Consider the following 20,315-nt stretch of genomic DNA (forward strand, 5'->3'; position numbering starts at 1 on the left):
AATGTTGCTGTTTCAGTCACGTTGAAAGAAGTAATGTAATGTAGTTGTTGTGCTGAAGAAAAAACAGAATGATGTATTTTTTCCTTGGCTGGGATGTCTGGGATGGCTGAATTTGGTGATATGGGTAACAAGGAGCAAAGGCATTCAAAAGTCTTATAGTGTTGCCTACAGTTGAGTCAGAAATTGCCCATCTTCACTGCCTCAAAAGGTTGTGTGTAGCACTGCCTTAAATTTGCTATTAAAGCATAGCAACACTTTAGTCAGTGTAGGTAAGTCTGGTATTTCACAGTGTGATTAGCCTCAGCTGTCATGAATACCAGATTATATTGTGGACTGTCAGAAAACCTCTCACTCAATAACCCCAGCACATTTTTAATACCACCAGCACATTCGCACGTCTCCCCTCCACACTTCCAATCAAATACAACATTTTTCCTCTCAAAAAAAGGTGTTCTACTCATTTTTTCCTTCTGTGGAGTGAATCAAAAAGCTAGCGTTTGCTTATTCTCTCCTCCTCTCTCTCAATCAGCAAATTTTCCCTTTGATCTTTTATTCATATGATTAAGTCTGTGTATCACCAGACTGTTCATTCTACATTTCAATATATGATGAGACCATCTTTGAAGTTGGGTATGCTGCAGTGGAGTCACTTTGGCGAACAGGGCTTTTTTTTTTTTCTCCCTTTTTTTTTCTGTTTGTAGTTTCACCAATTATTGTTGGAATGGAAACACTTTCCATCTTGCTAATTATCCTATTTAAATAGTTTGACCTTAAAAACACAAACTATGTTGTTTATGGAACCTGTGCTGAAATATATGTTCTATCTTAACTGAATTTAACTAAATAAATAAATAAATAAAACTTCCAAGCTTCCCTGTCCATATGTGGGCTGTGGCTTGTGTCACCCAAAATATGTTACCTCTTTCATAAACACATTTTAATGTTTAGTTACATTCACTATTCATTACATTTTCCTTGTTGCTTTGGCTTCTGTGCTCCTCGTATCTATTTTCTCGCCCACTTATTATTATGCTTTACCCTTGTTCCTATCCTCTGTCTCTCTTGCTCTTTTTTCCAGTGCCAACAACCTCAATTCATCCTCACTCTGCCCTCCTTTTGCCTGTTTGTCCTTCCCTGTCTTTCTCTCACTCCCTTCAACTCACATCTGTTTCTATCTCTCACCTTTATGTTTGCCACCATCTCTCAATCAATACCTTTAACCCTTGTTTTCTTCAACTCCTTGTTATCCCTCCCCTTTGCCCTCCTTCACTGCCTGTCTCTACTATTTCAGGCTTTTCCCTGGAAGATAAAAGGTTTAAGAATATTTAATGTCAGATGTGTGAACAAAGCACATGTGCAGGCTCTGTCAGCAGAGATCTGATTGAAACCCATATATATACCCTAATGAGAAAAAGACAGCAGTGTGGTGAACTCGCATGTAGTAATCAGGTAAAGGTGGCGAGATTTTGGGAAGACGAGAGTCAGATGAAGCAGTAGTAGAAGTAGAAGTGTACGCGATCACATATTAACAATATAGATCATGTCAGGGAGATACAAAATATAGTGTTATCATATTTCATGAACTAAAGAAAAGCATGAAATAGGTGCAGATAAATGGATCAAAAATGGTTTTGATGTCACTTTTTATCCATATTTACTCAGACTGAACCGTTTGCTATGACTCATGGCTCAGAGTGTTGCCCTGAGCTAAAGTGCTAGCATCGGGCTGACGATGATCTTGCCAGGCATGCCAGTGAAACTGTCAATGCATATTTTTGTCAGTATGCCACCATGTAACCAGCTACAGGATAAGGTGTGACGATGTGCTTTTTGTCATAATTGTAAAATTCATGTTATATTACGCAGCGCAAAGCCTGTGTCAGACCTCACCTCTGACTTTTTCTCTTTTTCAGTCACTTTTCACTGACAGGCCATGACACACAGACGAAAAGATAACACATGGTGGCTACGTTTATTAGAACATAAATAGTGCAGGTTAATAGTGCTCACAGAAGAGCATGAAGAAGCTTCAGTTTCTTCATGACTATGAAGTTTATGTTTGGACTCCATAAGCCTCAAAGTTTTATTTGCTGGTTTTTATCCCCCAGATGCCCTTCATCAGACATTAGTCCATCCCCACCCCCCTCCCATCTTACTCACGTGCACAGACATCTCCCCTCTCCCCCTTTCACTTGCACACACCTTCCCAGTGCCCCTTGGGTGCTGTAGGTAGCAGACCCAGAGTAATGGAGCAGCAGAACCCAGCAGTGGATTAGCAGCAGTGTGTGAGAGAGGCCAGATTCAGACACATTCCTCTGGGGAAGTCAAGCTAATCCAACCCCAGTGCTTACTCTATCAACCCCCTACCAGCTGCACTTTGCCCCTGCACACAAAAAGACACACACTCAAGCAAAATATAACCCAGGCATGAAGATTTCAACTTAGATGCATGCCAAGGTACAGCATACAAACAGACATATACACACACACTTCAGTGTATATCCCTGAAGGGCACGCGTGATACGTACACATGTAGTAATAGTGTGACACCTCTATTCACACATGTGCATGCGATCCCACATACCATACACAGTATGCGTACACGCACTCACAAACACCTGTCTAAACCCCCCACAAGGCCCCCTCTGGGAAGACAGAGGAGACCTTTGGCTTGTGTGTGACAAAACCTTCCCAGACGTGAGTCCTCATACATGGCTGCTGCTAATCAGAACATGCTGCCCAGATTCACAAATACAACAGCCTGAGTCCCTGAGGGGAGAGCCGCGTAGGTGCAGTCACTGTACCTCTCTGACAGGCTGTTCAGTTGGCTGGCTGATTGTCTGGCTGGTTGGATGACTAGTTCTTGATGCAGTGGCCAACACATAAAAGTAATGAATTTCCTTTCAGCATGAGCTAAAGCATGCAAATGTTTCCACAAACATGCCTCCTTACAAAATGCTCAGCCATCCTTGCAAGACTATATATATTCAGTTTGGCATGCATGGACTGTCAATGCATAGACAGGGACACACACACACACACACACACACAGAAAGAGAGAGAGATGCACACAAAAACAACAGGAGGATCAGGCAAGAGGCAGTCTGATTGCTCATCAAGCAGCAAGCAAGAGCTGGCGAAAGGCATCAATATGACTGAAGCCCACTCTCCTGGGCCCACCTGTCGATTACAGTGGTAAAGACAAGCTACCTGGTGCCTCAATCCATTCCCAGCAGCCTCCACCGGGCCTGTAGACACCTGAAGAATTCTGATGCCATGAGGGAATAAGGGACCTTCCACTTCACACTGGCAGACACACAATGGTTTGCCTCTGCTGCATAAACCATTGAGATAAACAACCCTACAGAGAAATGGAACAAGGATACAAATCTATCGCTCATGTGGTAGTGATTCAGTTTGTAAAAGCGGAACGAGATAGATTAATATCAAGCAGTCCACAGAAACATGTAAAATGAGATTTTCACAAAGAGCTACAATACATTTCATTGTGCCAGCAAAGACACAATAAATACAGAATAACACGTAATCCACAAAATACAAAGTCCATAAAGTGCTACGGCTATTTAGCGTGCAAAGATCCCAAACAAATCTCACAGTTTTAGAATTATGCATGTGATATTTATCTCCATTTGGCCTCCAGAGTTAAGTTATGTTTTCTGACTATTTGGCCAAAGGACAACAATCCCATTGCCCTCTGCTGCCTCATAATTAGACCAGATTAGAGCAGGATCAAGCTGTTTTCTTCCATTTATTCTCCCATGGGAGAGCAGCGGTAGGGGTGGGAGGTTTACCCTGTTGAGCCAACTAACCTTGGACACAGAACAGAAATTTGCAAAAAAGATGGTAATCTGGAAAGCGGATTTGCACTTTAGAGGGGAATTTTACGCATGGAGCAAATGTAGTTTTGTGCCTGTTTTCTGACCCAAACAGTCAATTAACTGTCTGAAATATAAGTATACATGAAGTAACAGTAAATCATTGTGCATGCGCGTTGTGTCTTGCTGGGGAGTGAGGAAAGTGCGTCAGTTTCCTTCCTGACGTGGCCGGCGCACAAGCAGACGCTGTGGTTTAAAGTTTCAGCACCACGGACAGCGCTCACTCATAAATTACTGAAAAGCGCCCACTTTGGCTTCTCCTCAAATACAAAGAGAGGCTCGGGGTTAATTTATTAGGTTTCCTTATGAAGTTACCCTGCTGAATTCACGCTAATAAATCTTGCCAATAGTAGGGCACAGAATATTGATTCCTATGGAGGTCATTGCAGAAGCAATTATTAAGTGGGCAGTAATCAAACCCGAGGCTCTGCATATAATTGATTTAAACCTCACCTGATAAGCTCTTCTCAAAGCGGCTGCTCTCAGAAACTTTCATTTGTTGGGCCATTCAGAGCCATAAAAATCCAGAGATGATGTTAAGGAAGCAAAGCCGCACACATTAGAATCAACAGCCCCTGCAGAAACCCTCTCTGATTGTGTTACAGATCGGATGATGTTCATTCTATGTGCAATCACGGCCCCTCTCTTCACTGCTCCCCCTTTTCCTCTCCGTTTCAAAGCACAGGTCGGTGACTCTTCCAAAGCTAGATGGCAGAAGAGCCCCACTGCAGCTGAGCTGCGCTTTGCGCCGTCATCATCCCATCTTTGCATTGCAAATTGCCCAGTCCCATCACTCCCAATAACGGCTGCGCTCGATCTCCAAAATGAAAATCAGAGTTATGGTGGGATTGCCTACCGGGCGAATTTCTTTCATCAGCTTTCGGGACGGGATGCTGCCTGTCTGGGTCTCACCTGACACCCCCCCACCTCCGCCCCCCCTCCCCTCACACACACACACACACACACACACACACACACACACACACACACACACACACACACACACATAAACCACATGCTGGCATTAACTGAGTTCATTTCTTTCTCAGGATTTACATTCTTCCCATAAAGACGTGCTGCTTCCTCCTCCTCCCTTGCCACCCACACCTCCGCTGTTCCCGCTTCATGATTTGTGACCCACACATCAGCCACATCATACTTAACACAGGACGCTCTCTCGCTCGCTACACCCGCCACCCCCGTCTCCCCACCACCACCTTCTCTCTCTCTCTCTCTCTCACTCTGCGTGGCTCAATTACCGATCGATAAAGGCAGCATTCACATTGTAGGCTCGACTCCACTCCGTCCTCAGCCGGTTTATAGGGATGAAAAAGGAAAGATGTTGAACAGCAGATGCCAGAGTGCACCAGCAGAGATCCTCACACTTGATGCCCCTCTCAGCAGAGATGGTTGAGCCCTCGTCCAGGTTGCTGTGGTCCTATCCTAAAATTCAGTCTTGCTCACTTCTCTCCTATCAGCTGACATAGCGCGGCGGGCGGCTCTGCCTGTTTCTCCTCTGAGAAGGCAAAGGGAACCTACTTCAACCCAACAGAAAGAAAACAGAACATAGGCTACAGAGGTTACATGTGTTAGTTGTGAACATGAAGGGGATTTACAGAGACGGATACTACGACGGATCTATTGAACTACGGGACATTTTCAACAGGAGATGCGTTAAATGTGGCCGAGGGGACTTTGTTCAAGCCAAAACGATGAGGATTAGGAGGGGAATTGTTTTTTGGAATCTCCTCTTTTCACTGATGTTCACTTGTGTGAAAGGTACGAGCCACTGCAGCAATTCTCTGTATTTTCTGATGCGCTTGATGTGACCGTGTGTGTGTGTGTGTGTGTGTGTCTGTGTGTGTGTGTGTGTGTGTGTGTGTGTGTGTGTGTGTGTGTGTGTGCGTGCGTGCGTGCGTGCGTGCGAGAAATCAAAAGCTTTTACAGACGTGCGGAAAATAGGCTACCACGGTTTACTGGATGGAGTTTTAAGGGACGCATTTCACCGGTTTAGCGCTCAATGCAGGCTTTGACTGAGTCGCTCAATAGATATTCTTGCGGTAGCCTACGCTTCTTCTAATAGCCTACGTGAGCTGCTTTGCTTAGTAGGGTAACTAGTGAATTGTTGAGGCATGCACTGCAGATTTCCTATAGGATGTTATGAGATTCTAATTTATTTAGGCTACAGCTGTGCGCCTCTTCTCTTATTTGGGTCGAGTTTTCAAGTATTTATGTGGGATTTTGCATCAGGCCAGAAATGTTACTGGAGCCATTTAGGGGGCCGAGGCAATTAGTAGTGTGGAACCAATTTGTCGACTGGTGTTTATTGGACTTGCCAGTGCAGGCAGGTGTAAGGTGGGCTTGTTAGTATTCTAGTGGCTCTTTCTCGGGGTCTGTCTTTTGAAGACTCGTTCTAGCTGGCGAGGTAACTGCTGGTTCCATTTTTCTCTTATATGCATCACCTAATTTCGCTCAGACCAGTGAAAATGTCAGCACTAGTGAAATGTAACTTTTCTGATACAGTTTTTAAAACGTGGTGTCATCCTTTTTGACTGCACGAAACAACTCAATTTCTACACTTTGCCCTGAATTGTCTGATCATCTCTGTTCTTCCTCCCTTGTTTACCACAGTAATTTGACTCATGCTATTTACATACTTCTGTAGAAATCAGTCGAAGCAATTGTTGCTCATTTTCCTCACTTAAATTATAACGTGCTCGTTCATTGAACAAACAGAAGACAAATAAAAATCCATGTCTTGCTTTCTTGCAATGCCAGTTACAGGCTGATTATAAAAACTGAGCATAAGAATGTGTGTTTCTGTGTGTGTGTGTGTGTGTGTGTGTGTGTGTGTGTGTGTGTGCGCATACAGGGACGTTGTGTGTGTGAGTGCATGGCTGCTTATCTGTTGAATGCATGTACGTATGAGTATGGGCACTCACAGATATCAATTTACATGCAGATTGTTCACCCTGTGAGTAATTCTCATGTCTGTCTGTTGGGGGTGGATGAAATGTGCAGCATGCAGAGTAGCAGCACCCACCAAGAATGAGCCAAGTCGAGTCGAGCAGAGTCGGGCGCAGTGCTGTTTCATCACCACCCACATTGTGGCAATGTCAAACCCAGAGGCCACTGCCAATCCTCCTAGTACTGTTACTTATTAGGGAGCCAGCCAGCCAGGAATTGGGGAAGAGGGAGGAAAGGGGGAGGAGGAGCAGGAGGAGGAGGAGGAGGCCATGGTCTTCTTCTGGAAAAGCGCAATGAAAAAAGTGACACAGAGCAAGGCGTGGAGGAAGAACCATGGAACAGCTGTTGTTCCTTTGCTCTGACAACTGACACAATGTTTGCAGAAGTAAAAAGGTCTACTAGATTTGTCCTGTGACTCATTTCTCCTGCTAAGATAATGATGCTCTAAAAAAATGCTCCAAAAAAAAAAAAAAAAGCCCACCATCTAGCAAAGTTTGCACAACACTGCTTTGCTAGAGGAGCTTTCTCACATTAGATTATTTTTGTGTGCGTGGGCGGTGCACAGTTCTTATTCTCAGTTTACAAAGTTATCTCAGTCACCTGTCTGATTCTTGGCACTCTGCACAATTTAGTGACATGTATCAACTTAGTTTTGAAATGAGCAAAACAGAAACAAAAATAATCCGCTCTCATTGCAGCAGTCCACTGCCAAACAACTGAGGACCCACTGCAACTGTGTCATCTAATCCTTTGGGAACTTAGAAAACTACTTCAGACAGACGCAAATTTAGGAAGCTAAATTGCAGGGACTGGAGGTTTTTTTTTTAATACAGCAAAAGACCTGGGTCACATACAAATAGAATTCCTTTACACTGATAGTGAGCAATTTACTGTATCTTCTCTTGAGTACAACAGCTGCGTCACCCTTTTTTCTTTTAACAGTCACACTGCATCCATCGACCGGACGACTATCAATCAAATTCACAATAATGAAACAGTCACAAAGCTGAGAGCATCCCACTCTGATGACACATGCTTGTGTAAGCAATGGATAATATCATGTGTGAGGGTGACAAAGAGCCACGCTGGATTTATGGCCACCGCTTCCTGGATCTGTCCTTTATATTGTTTATGGTTATTAAAGTATGTCTCCTAGAAACTGATGAATATTACGCTGCTTTACATTTTTACCTTCACGTCCATTTCAGATGAGACTGTGCACATCAGATACCACTCAAATATTCAGTTCTTTTGGCACTTCTTTATACTGGACAGTCCTAGTCGTGACCTGATAAGGAAAAGCAGGAGGGGACACGGTCATCGTGGGAAGTTGAAGGGACGCCACAGGAGAGGACAAACAGAACACGCAGGCACTGGCCTGTTTCCCCACACTGACATTAGCACATCAAATGACAGTGAACGATTAATGATAGTGAACAGATTGTTGATAATTGTCCATCTGTTATGTCCCACCACTTCTGTTTCTTGTGATTATGTTTTATCCCTCAAATTTCCTTCAAGCTTCCAGACTTTGTTAGATTGCAGTTGTTGTTTTTTTTTTAACTCTATACCAGGCAGTCACTAATTGCTGGTAATCAGGTGGGTTCTGCACAGACAGTAATCTGGCCACTGAGCCCTTGATGAAGACTTTCTCTCAATGTGATTATGTAAACAGACTGGAAAGGCTGCTGGGGCTAATCAGGATTACAATTTGTCTGTGTAATTATACACTATCTACAGGGAATTTGGGGCATTGTCCCACTGCCCCCCAGGTTCTTGATCTCAACAACTGTGGAAGAAGTAGAGCAGAAGTATGAGGAAAAAAAGTGGACAGAATCACCCGGGTTCAACTGTAACTGGAAAGAACAATATATAATTTTCCAGGGCACAGGAACTTGGAATCGTATCAAGTTTACTCCGTGGATTCCTGATGCCTCTTTTAGTGCTGACATTTTACTGGATAGCCTCAGTGCTGTACCAAAGTACTGCTCAGCTCACCCACTGGCCTCTCGCCTGTCTCGCCTGGCCCAGATGTTGCTGACAGGTCCCCACAAAGGTTGGATATAGTTTGCTGATTCTGATTAAGTCAGTTCTTCTCAGGTATCAGTTTTAATATAAGCAGTACTCTCGGGGGAGAGAGATTGGCAATATCTTGTTTTCAGCAAGAAAAATAGCCCACCGTTTGTTGAGATTAAATGTAATAGGTTGAGGAGAGGCTGCTTCCAGAGTCAAGGCTAAAGATTCAAGGTGGACTGTCTTCTGCACCTCAGGTGCTATTTTCAGAGGGGATTAAACTCTGTTGACTGTCTGAGGGCATATTCGCTGATAAAAATGGATGCATTCACTTAGCCTTATACATGCAGAGGTTAAAATCTAGAAATCCTGACAGGGAGTTGGAATATGTTTACGCAATAACTGTGGTAAGTAACAGTTTTTAAGAGGCTCTATAAATGCAGCAAATCATTTATCTGAAGTGAGATGTAACAATTAAACCAGTAACTACGCTGCTACTTATAAAATATAGAATGGGTTTTCCAATTGTTCTGTGAAGCACAATAACATACATACCTTTGGATGTTCTTTCGTTAGTCTCGTTGAGAATTGCACCCACAGCGTATTACATTTCCAGTGTTATTTACTTCCCAACCTGTGACCGTGGCATACCCACATGCCGCCATGAATCTTCTCTCTCACTGACGACTGCTCCTCTTGTTTGTGTTTGTGGCTGTCAACTGGATCTTTGATATGTGACAGGAGAGCAGGCAAGGCGAAGCATGGTCAAGGAAACAAAGTAGGGTGATGTGAAGGTAATTTAGGAGGTAGACTGCTTAGTGGAGGTGGCTGTGACTCCATAGCATATTTCAACAGCAATTAAACTGATAGGTGAGGATAGCATACCAAATACCTGTTTAGACTCTCAACTACAGTGTTTCAACTACAGTGATTTGCTACAAGGTGGCAGTACTGCAGATTTCATTTTCCATCTTATTAGAAAATACACCAAGACAGGTAGACTATACAATCTCAACGGCCTGTGAGATGGTCTCAGGTCAGCAGCTTAGAAATTTATTGATTTCTCCATAAATGGTACATTCTGTTAATGTAAAAATTGACTTTTTTTTTTTTTTTTTAAGGTTTTAAGTTTTCTGGCTTCTTTTGTTAAGAATAAAGTAACAAAAATGTGATCTCTCTGCTGGCCGTGCTGAAAAAAAAAAAAAAAAAAATCTTTAAATCATTGATTGACCAATCATCTGATTTTAGGGTTCCATGCTGTGTATTGGCCTTTGGTACTGGCCTGTGGAGATGCATTTATTAAGGCACTTATTCATCCAGGTCTAATTTCGGTTATAATCAAGGACACACAGTGTCCCTGATACAAAGAGGCTGAATCTTCCCAGCCAATACCATCGAACTGCAGTGGTAGCAGTTTTAGATCTGCAGTTCCAGTCCAATCTGTGGAATCTAAAAGCAACGACAGTGATATCAGGTCATAAATTCCAAGGAAAAAGATGGGGAAAGTAATAGCTTCTTTATTTTGCCACTACAGGCAATGCATGCCAGTGTCCTTTGTCGTCTTCTTAATACCTGCTCTGTGTGTGTGTGTGTGTGTGTGTGTGTGTGTGTGTGTGTGTGTGTTCTTGCATTTGATATTTAACCTGCAACATATCACATTTTGTACGACACAAGCATATTTTCTATTGAATTCTTGGAAGGTATAGGTCACACTGCATGGAGTGTCCTTGTGTGTCCTCTGTCTTCCATGTTTCTCCGGCTGGTCAAGGCAAGGGCTGTTATCAACATTTTATTTGTTAAAAAACAAAATGATGATGCAGAAGCCAAGAGAAAAACTCTGTTGGTTGAGTACACCTTGAGTGACAGATGCAACAATTTGTTGATCAACTTATTAGTTAATAGACAGAAAGTTAATTGGCAACTATTTTGATGAGCAATAATCATTTTGGTAATTTTTCAAGGAAAAATGGCAAATGTGCTGGTTCCACTTTGTCAAATGTGATGATTTAAAGCTTTTCTTTGCCATGAATGATAGTAGAGTGAATACCTTTGGACTGTTGGCTGCATGACATTTGGGGTCTGTAGAAAATCATAATGGACATTTTTCAGAGTTGTTTAACATTTTGTACACAAATTAATTAACTGAGAAAATTAGCAGATTAATCAACAATGAAAATAATCCCATAGTCACAGTCCTAATGTGAGTCACGTTAAAATTATTCACACGTCACAAGTATAATTGTCTGTATAATTGTTATTTTTACACTTTGACTGATTTTTCTGATGGCCAAGTTCATGACAAATCCTTAGAAAGGAATATTGAAATTAATGTACAAAACCTTTGAGTGTTTTAAGGCCACAAACTGAATTGTATTTCTATTTAATTGTTTAATATTTGCTGCTGGTTTGTGTGACACAATAATGTTCCATTTTTATCAATGAATTTATGTCATCTACATCCCAGCCTCTGAGAAATTCTGTTCATATAAAACTAATTTGCAAAAGTAAATGCGTTTTGAAGGAAACATAATGCCAACCAAATCATGTTTTGTATTAACATAATGAGGAAATGTAGCTAATTAACATACCTGGCAAGTTGCAAAACTGTTGATCCTGAATGTATGTTTGCTGACAAAGTTTTTCATTTATTTTGTGTGGAAATGGGCAAACATAAAATGTACTATCCACCCTTAGTGACTACGCCATTATTCAGCTTTTCTAGTAATTTCTAGGGAACCGGGTGAGTTATCCGACAGTTAAAGTGTTAAATGGGAAACCAGCAAAACATGCAAATGCAAACAAAAACAAAAAAACACTGAACAAAAACTGCAGCTGTAACATTAATTGCCTCCCGCTGGTGCAAAATTGCAGCAGCTGTTACTTTCTTTGCCTGTAGATGGCAAGATCAAAATGTCTACATGTGTAGGTCCAAATTGCTGCAACCATTACTTTCCCTCTCTACGTGTTGGCATGTATAGAATTGGTCTAACCATTAGTGGAGAATCTGCAGCCAGCGGCATGTTAATGAGGCAGTTTGTAAGTTTGAGTTTCAAGTGAGTTGCATGAGGTGCTTTGCATCTAAAACACAAGTGCTCGCTATGTAACAGGCAGTTAACTGGAAGATGTTTACTTGGAAAGTGAAAAACAGTCGAGCATTGTTCAGCCTCTGTGGTTGTCTTTAGATAGAAAAAGACAGATTCTTGTTCTGTGCTTCTTTCTTTTTCCCTTTTCGGGGAAAGTGAAGTGTTATTGTTTGTTTGGAAATTGGAGGCTAGAAAGACAGACGTCCTATTAGATGTGTTGTTGGCTCACAGTTTTCTGTTGTACAGCAGCTCTCACAGTGGTGGCCTGGCATCAGGTGCAATATGGCTCAGTAGCACTTTGAGGAGGTATTGGTGTCTACTCATGAAATACTGTATCTGCTGGGAAGTAGCTGAAGCACCAGCAGCACGCAGACGTTGGGAAACAGTTATTATACTTGGCTATGCAGACACACAACGCCTGTTATTTCCTTGTGCAATGGTGTGTGTTTGGTGTGTGTATTTGTGCACATGCCAGCTGTGTTTCAGTGTGGCAGTGTATTTGATTTTAGTATTTTTCACCTCAGTGGTTGGCAATTTAAAACCAACGAATGGAATATTTCAGAGCCCTTTTCCAAATTGCAGTGACACACTCATGAGGTAATAGTCATTCTCTAGAAAGCCTCTTTGCTGTTTCTGTTGTATGGAGCCCATTTCCCTTTCATCAAGCATGCAGACAAGCATGGTGAGGGGCTGCGATTATCCACATTCTATCAGTATGAATTGTGAAGGTGCAGCACAGTCATGCAGATACAATCCTTCTCCTCGGGGACATCAATTTTAAGATTTCTGTCTACTAAGGTTGTTGTCTGGGCCCTAGCAGTCGTCACTGTGGTATTCCTGGTTGTGCTGATGAAAAATTGTTTTCTCTTCCCTCCACATTTTATGTTTGTGGCTCAGAGTACAGCCTGATCTAAGATCTAAGAGAAAAGTGCTTGGATTTCTATAAACAAAATTACCACTAAATATAACTCCTAAGTGCTGCGGCGGCTCTGATTTGATATGGCGCAGACCTGAAGATTCATGATCTGAAGAAAAGAAATTTAATTTTCTCCACCTCGCGCGTTTCCTCTGATCAATGGTTATGTTCAATACTCAACATAATCTATAATGTCCTTTTCTTTTTCTGCACTTAATAAAAATTCAGTTCTCAGTAATATAAGCGAGTCTATATATAACATGACTGTTTCTCCTTGTGTTTTTAAAGGTGTGTAGAGACTTTGCAGTGAATATAGCCTTTCAGGATGTCTGTTGACCTTTGTCTTGCTTGGTAAGGGTTCTATCTCTCCAGTCAGTGCTCTGTAACCAGGCCCCCGCTGATGGATATCTCTATATTGGCTGACTCACCTTTAAGGTCAGGTGCAAATCAATGCAGGTTTTTTGTACTTTAACTTTGATTGCTGGGAGTGGTGCTGTCGCCTCCCCTTCCGTTTGTGATAGGCCATCATCCTGAACAATGATGAAATGTCATGCGGAAGAAGAGGTGTCCTTGACTAAGCATACACTACAGTCAATCGTGAGGAAATGGAGTATCAAGCAGAGAGAAAAAATAATACATGCCAAAAATAAGAGGAGCTTGAAAGCGAATAGCTCAGTAGGCTTGTGGATCTTGAGCTTAGGATTTGTTTGAAGAAAGCTACTGTGATGTATGAAGGGTGAAGGCAAAATAGTCTCATGCATAGATGGACTGATGGTCCAAGTGGTGTTCAAAGCAAGGCTGAAACTGTGCGTTTTAGTATTATTTAGTGATTAATGTAGTCGTGTATGATTTTGACGACTTTGCTGTGAATATTTATACACTGAATGACTACATACGATTCATTTTCTGCTAATTTGTCATAGTCAACATACTGCCAATCTTCATACAGTCCCTAATCAGACGGAGTATATTTATAGAGATGCACTGATATGCTGTTTTATATTCACAGTGTATTCTAGCAAATATATCTATATGACAAATATAAATGGTGCATGGGCCTATTATGTTCTATATGTCAATTCACACAAGTCATTTATTACAAAGCTAAGTTAACTTTTAAGATTTTTCTGGGCACTCTGAGGCTCAGCTCATGTCTCTACTATTACAACACTATTTAAAAAAAAAAAAAAAACCTACCAGGTGTATTTGCCATTTAAATAGCAGCCACTGCTTAAAAAGTCATAAAGAATCCTAAATTAAGCTTAAACACAGCAGTGATAATAGACAATAACTTAATGAATTATAGCACTGTGAGGTAGGAAAATACTTTTTAAAGATGAAAACTATAATTGGCCTTGAAACATGAACATCTCCTGAGTGTGCTCAGAGATAGAAGGCGCAAGTCCACCTCTGCTTTCCTTGTTCTTGAGGCTCAGTGCGTGACACAGGCACACACTGGCAGCACTGACCGTAGCACTGGGGTATTATTACAAAGTGATATATCCAGGTGTGTCTGATGAAGGTGACGAAGCATGTTGGCCATAAGTCATACTGTGGCTCTTCTTGTACACTAGTTGAAGTGTCCTTGAGCAGGACCCAACCCCAACTTGTTCCAGATGTGTGTAAGTAATGTAAATGACTGAGTTCAACAATCTGCCAAATGTAATGATAAAGTTTGCCATCAATGTAGCATCCTTTCTTCCGACACAGTAGACTTTCCAAAGTCTGCTGCCTTTACAGTGTCATACAGCCAAATGTCCTTACAAAGAGCCCTGCAGCTGATGACCTCCTGCTGTTCTGTTTGTCCACACATCACAATGATGTTTCTTATGAAGAATCCAAGAACAAACAATCTTTGATATATAATGCATCAATGGTTTTGTTTCCCAGGTGGTCACTGTTAACAAGTAACTGCTCTGGCCCAAGAATTTTTTGAAATCTTTTCTTCCACAACCTAAATGCCACCTTAAAAATATGTGTTGCTCCATTTCTGCATGAAGTTGACACTGAATGGTGCCAAAGGGGGGCGCTACAGCATTTCTCTAATTGAATGCTATTAATGAGGGCACAAAAACTGGTCATTTCAGTGTTACTCTGATTGCTCTAAGCCATAGTATCTCGTTAGATCAGATAAACTTTATCATCTCATTGGAAAAATTGTTTTGGACACGCAGGCTACCGCATAAACTGGGGACAATAGACAGGCGATAACGGACAAATGCAGCACAATAGATGGCTGATAAATTCAATACACTTTAAGGACAATAAGCAAATGGAACACAATGAAGTTGCCAAACTATCTTTGATCAGAATTGAACAGTTTCGCTGCCTGGGGGAAAAGTTTGTCGTGCAGTTACATCATCCATTTTGCATCCTGAAGCAAATATCTGAAGGGAACAGGTCAAGCTGCTCTTTCTTATTTTCCAAGCCTGTTTAATAATGGTCTATTCAAAAATGGTCGTCTGAAATGAGCAATCTCTCATACCCATCAGCAATCATCTATTATCCAATGATCTGTTTGTCACTCAGAATAATTTGGATGGCTGTAAATGACTCCTCCCCCCTCTCCCTGCTGCACATAACCATTTCTCTTTATGGCCCAACTATAAATCTGCATCAGTGGTGGAGGACAACTTATTGGCTCTTGACTTGTTTGGGAGCACCCATACACTCTTCCATGTTCTGGAAAGTCAGAATTATGTCTCTCATTTTCTTCCATGCATAAAGTAAACATTAAATACCCAATTTAGCCTGCAACAAATTCTACAATAGGATACCTGCTATGAGGCATAATATATTTAGCCCACAAAATCAATTTTATTTCCCTTCCACACAGGGTATGGCACTGTGGCTCATTAACTGCTTCATTCTGCCCAAAATCTCTGTAATCACAGGAGAGGATCACATGCAGACGCTTGTTTTGCCCTTTATGTTAAAGAAGCTCTGCAAGGCCAATGACACATATAAATATGTATGTGCTCAAACACACTCACACGATTCTGACTGACAAAGAGACAAACACCTTCAGAAATCTCATCAGTGTGGGAGACAACTGCCATTTTCCTGTCTGTGTTTTGCTCACTAAGTATAACAATCAGTCAGAGGCATCAAAGGTGTGCTGCGGTGAAAAGGTGGTATTTGTGTCTATATCCAAAAGACCAGGGGTAAATGTAACTATTTGCGGAACAGCTGGGACCATTCTTCTGCTGTCTGTCATCCAGCCTGGCTGCCTGCTGAAGCCCCTGTTTGTGCCAGACTTGTGCGTTATGATACTAATTCATATTTCTGAACCGCATTTTCCCCACTGTGCAATCACAGCATGTTGTTAATTTGGTTTCTCATCGCAATTTATGGTCGGCGTTGCAGCGTGGCACTAACATGGGGTCGGAGAAAACCCCTGGGAGTGCGTTTTACAATTGAAGTGATGATGGAGGTCAGAACAGGCTACTAAGCAGTGACAGTGGAATTCAAAGAAGACATACTGTCGGTGTAAGTGTTAAATGGATTTGATGTCCTCTCTCCTGTACAAGGAAGTACATGTTGTTGTTGCGTATTCCTTTGAAATACCACAATGCATGTTTGCAGTGTTCTTTTTATAGATACAGCATTTATGGAGATGACAGTGCTTAACATATTACAAGCTCCTATGATTCAGAGCATTGAAAAGGGGGATTCTAATTCATAATGGGTAGCTCATAGAAAAAAATGGAAAAACAAGGAGGGCAATAGATAGCGTGGGGAGGTGAAGGGTAGCTGGGAAAATGAGAGGCAGAGCTGCCGAGCAGGAAGGGAGAGAGGGATAAAGAAAGGAAAGGAGCAATTGGCTAAAGAGGCAGGGAATGAAAAAGGTGAGCACGATGAAGAGAGGCTGAGAAAGGAAGAGGCAGGAGAGTTGCAGGGATAATGAAGGATGAAAGGAATGCATCAAATCTGAGAAGGAGAAAAAGGGAGACATGCAGAAAGAGGGAAACAGGTATTTTGGCAATGAGCATGTGTTCTGTCATCTTCAGGACATCAGAACAATCAGCCATACCACCAACGCTCAGCAGCTCACACGAACAGTATTACTCTGAAGAGTTTGCAACAATAGTCATCCAGTGCTTGACAAAACATGAAATATTTCCAGAACTAATAGAGCTCCTGTCCTTGCTGTAGTTATACACTTGGGGTGATAGAAGACCCTCAAATTAAAGCAAGAGTATTTGAATTTTAAAATGATGTGAGTTTTCTTGCCCTTGAGCCCAACTGTGCTCTGTTGATATCCTCCACCAGGATTGCTTCAGGTTTATGTTATCCTACAGTGGTTAGCTGCAATTACAAAATTGTGTGGTAACCTCACCACAGCTCAAGTCTAATTCACTTTACCTGCACTCATGGTTATGTAGCAGTGATTAAAACTGCATGTCTCTGGTTTCATGCATTTTATTTTTACTTCTACTTCTCTTTAATGTTTAAGGGTATATTAAATTCAACAATGCGTGACAACTGTAAGTGAATGATCAGTGAGAATAGAAACACGCAACAAAATACTGTGACGAGCAAAGACGAGCAATAACAAATATCACAGTTGTTGGTCAAACACGCTGTCGCATTGCAATTACTTCTACTTCTCTTTAATGTTTAAGGCCATATTCCAGCACTTTAGCATTGCTATTTCCTAAAAATTAGGGGACTCACAAGAGACAGGTTTTTAAAAGGAATGGTCAAAATCAAAGCAACAGGGTGCAAAGAGGTGTCGTGTGGTCACTACTATGAGTCAAGCTCCAAAACCCTGGACCCATAATGCAACTGAATAGCACCTGGTATAAGACCCTCCCTGCCTGCTAAATGCCTACTTCTGTCTTATTTTCAGACTTTGGAAAGCTCCCTCCAGAGACGTTTGGAGCACACCTCTGCCCTTATCTGATCCACCTGCTTTTACTGAAGTGACTGAAATCTAAACTGTAACTGCACCAGCAACTGTAGTTGGGCTCTGCTTCTGTAATCGCAATTCTATTTCAAGGCCATTTTGAATATTCAGGGTGGTGTGGATCATCCTGTCTTGTCTTCAAGTGCTTCATGCACCCAGTCAAACCATTAATTATTTCTTGTTTGAAACACAAGCTAAATGTAGCTGCTTCGAGTATACGGTGGTAGCTCTTTTGGTGGCGGCGTTTTAAAAATGAAAGCAATGTGGATCAGGCATCTTAACAGGAAGGCTGGATTTGAGTTTATTAAATTCAACAATGCGTGACAACTGTAAGTGAATTATCAGTGAAAATAGAAACATGCAACAAAACGCTATGACGAGCAAAGACGAGCAATAACAAATATCACAGTTGTTGGTCAAACACACTGTCACACTGCAATTACTCTCTTGTCATCAAAAATCCTTACTTTTACAGCCATACTCACGCATTTGTTGGATCAGTGAAGATGGCTGTCTTGGTAATTACCATATTTCCAAGAGTGCTTGAGAGCAGCAATAATGCCCCGTGTCACAGGTTGGATCATGTTGACCCTGTAGGTGGCGCATCAGCCCTGCAAATTACCCTGTTTGCTCAATGGTGGTGGAAATAATTGCAACTTAGACATGCGGCAAATCTTGGCAGGAATTTTTCCCCACTCCATTTAGAGCAGCAGCTCATCACCAGATCCAGCACCGTAAAGCTGTAAGGGCATGATATATACTGTATCTATAACTGTATCTATGAATAGGTCAGGCCACTTGATCACTGGATGCAGGAGGAGTGAATTGGTCTCGGGGGCAGGTCAGTTATCTGGACAATAGGTGGAGATAAAGTGGACTGTCAGGGACTCTGGGTCAGGACCCCTGTGAGTGTAATATCCTCAAGGTGTCGCAAGATGTAAAGATTGTCAAGAGACGTTCCAGATGATTATCATGTTGGTTTTTTTTTGTGAAATATGAACAGCTGTCAGGTTTTGTCCAAAAATAATGAAACAGCTTGACAAGAAAGAAATTAATTGTCAGTTTGTCTGAGAGTTTAACATTTCACTGTTGTGCTCACATCCGTTTATAAGGTGTGCATTATATTGAGAAAATGACTACTGTTTGTCTGGTTGGAGGCCATTTGAGCTGCTTAGCTGCCAAGTGTTTTGCTTTTTCCCATACTGCAGTCTGTGTGTATGGCCAATACTATGTAAAACATCTTTACCTACTGAGTGTGAAAAGCTAATTACACTAGGAGTAAATTGTGGGGGGTAAACCATGCATCTTAATTAAGTTTGAATTTCATTAGACAACATGCAAGATAGCCTCAAATGAAATGACACTCTTTTTCTGTTCTGTGACGATGGGAGCATGTTCATACATTGTTTGTCTAAGCGTGGGAGTATACTGTATGTGAAAGTGTGGAAGAGTACTGTACTGTAAGTGATAATGTATGTGTGTGTATGAGTGACACAGATAATGTTTGCATATGTGTTTGCATTACTTACCTGTGGCACATTTGCTTATTTAAATGAACACCACGAAGGCTAGCCAAGCAATCACATTACTCTAGTTTGACAATGATACTATAATGCTTAACCTAATATGTCAAGGGTATTGATTTTCAGCAAGCCAATGCAACAAGGTGCAAGGATATATCTTGTGTGGGCTGTGAAACACAGCGTTCAGGGCTTGTGGCACCAAATTTGAAGACCTTGCTTGTTGCTTGTCTCTGGGGCTTTCTAACCCTCTGGAAAGAAGTGGGCAGTAATGATACATCACAAGCCTTTTGCTCGATGTAACATTGAAAAACATCACTGTAGTCCTCAATTATGTATTTCTCTTCCATTATTACAGCAGTAGGTGTTGTAGCCTATTATTTTTTTAATTTGAAGGGGATCTGAAAACATAAATGGAAACACAAAACTTGGCTCTTATCCAGCTGGCTGCTAGATTTCCCTCGCAGCTTCAGCAAGCTGAAAACAATGTGGATTTTCCAAACAATTTGTTCTCAGTTCAAGAAGTATTGCACCTGAACGTCACAGGGTGCATACAGTTGTGGCAATTAAAGCGTTGCTCAGTACAGCATCTGTTCAGGCCTGTTTAGAAATTCTAAAGCCATTCAGTTTATTTATTGCTGCTTGAATGTGTGCAACAGGCAAAATTAAACACATTTTACCAAAAGATCTCTACAATTTACGTCTTTTCTTTCATGTGTGGTTGATAATGACTGGGTGTTTTGTTTCTTTCCAGGTTTTATCCATACTTGCGGAGGCACTTTAAAAGGGAGGAATGGGACGATAGAAAGCCCCGGGTTTCCATATGGATATCCAAATGGAGCGAACTGTACCTGGGTGATTGTTGCCGAGGAGGGGAACAGGATTCATATAGTTTTTCAATCTTTCGCTGTGGAGGAGGAATATGACTTTTTATCTTTGTATGACGGGCATCCACACCCGGCCAACTTCAGGACAAGGTAAGGAAGAAGCCCCGAAGCCATGCACCTTGAA

General features: G+C 41.6%; 1 protein-coding gene across 5 annotated transcripts in view; it reads left to right on the forward strand.

Annotated features, from left to right (window-relative positions):
* The first annotated feature begins 5,142 nt into the window (after nt 1-5,142).
* LOC143324561 (CUB and sushi domain-containing protein 3-like) overlaps nt 5,143-20,315 on the forward strand; it is a 223,280-nt gene continuing 208,107 nt past the window's right edge. For all 5 annotated transcript variants that reach the window (XM_076737169.1, XM_076737171.1, XM_076737170.1 and 2 more), the window contains exons 1-2: nt 5,143-5,675; nt 20,059-20,281. In XM_076737169.1, the coding sequence (XP_076593284.1) occupies nt 5,498-5,675; nt 20,059-20,281 (401 nt within the window). In that variant the 5' untranslated portion in view covers nt 5,143-5,497. The remainder of the gene's footprint in view (nt 5,676-20,058; nt 20,282-20,315) is intronic.

This window comes from Chaetodon auriga, chromosome 8 (genome assembly GCF_051107435.1).
Source record: "Chaetodon auriga isolate fChaAug3 chromosome 8, fChaAug3.hap1, whole genome shotgun sequence".
In the NCBI taxonomy this organism is placed as follows: Eukaryota; Metazoa; Chordata; class Actinopteri; order Chaetodontiformes; family Chaetodontidae; genus Chaetodon; species Chaetodon auriga.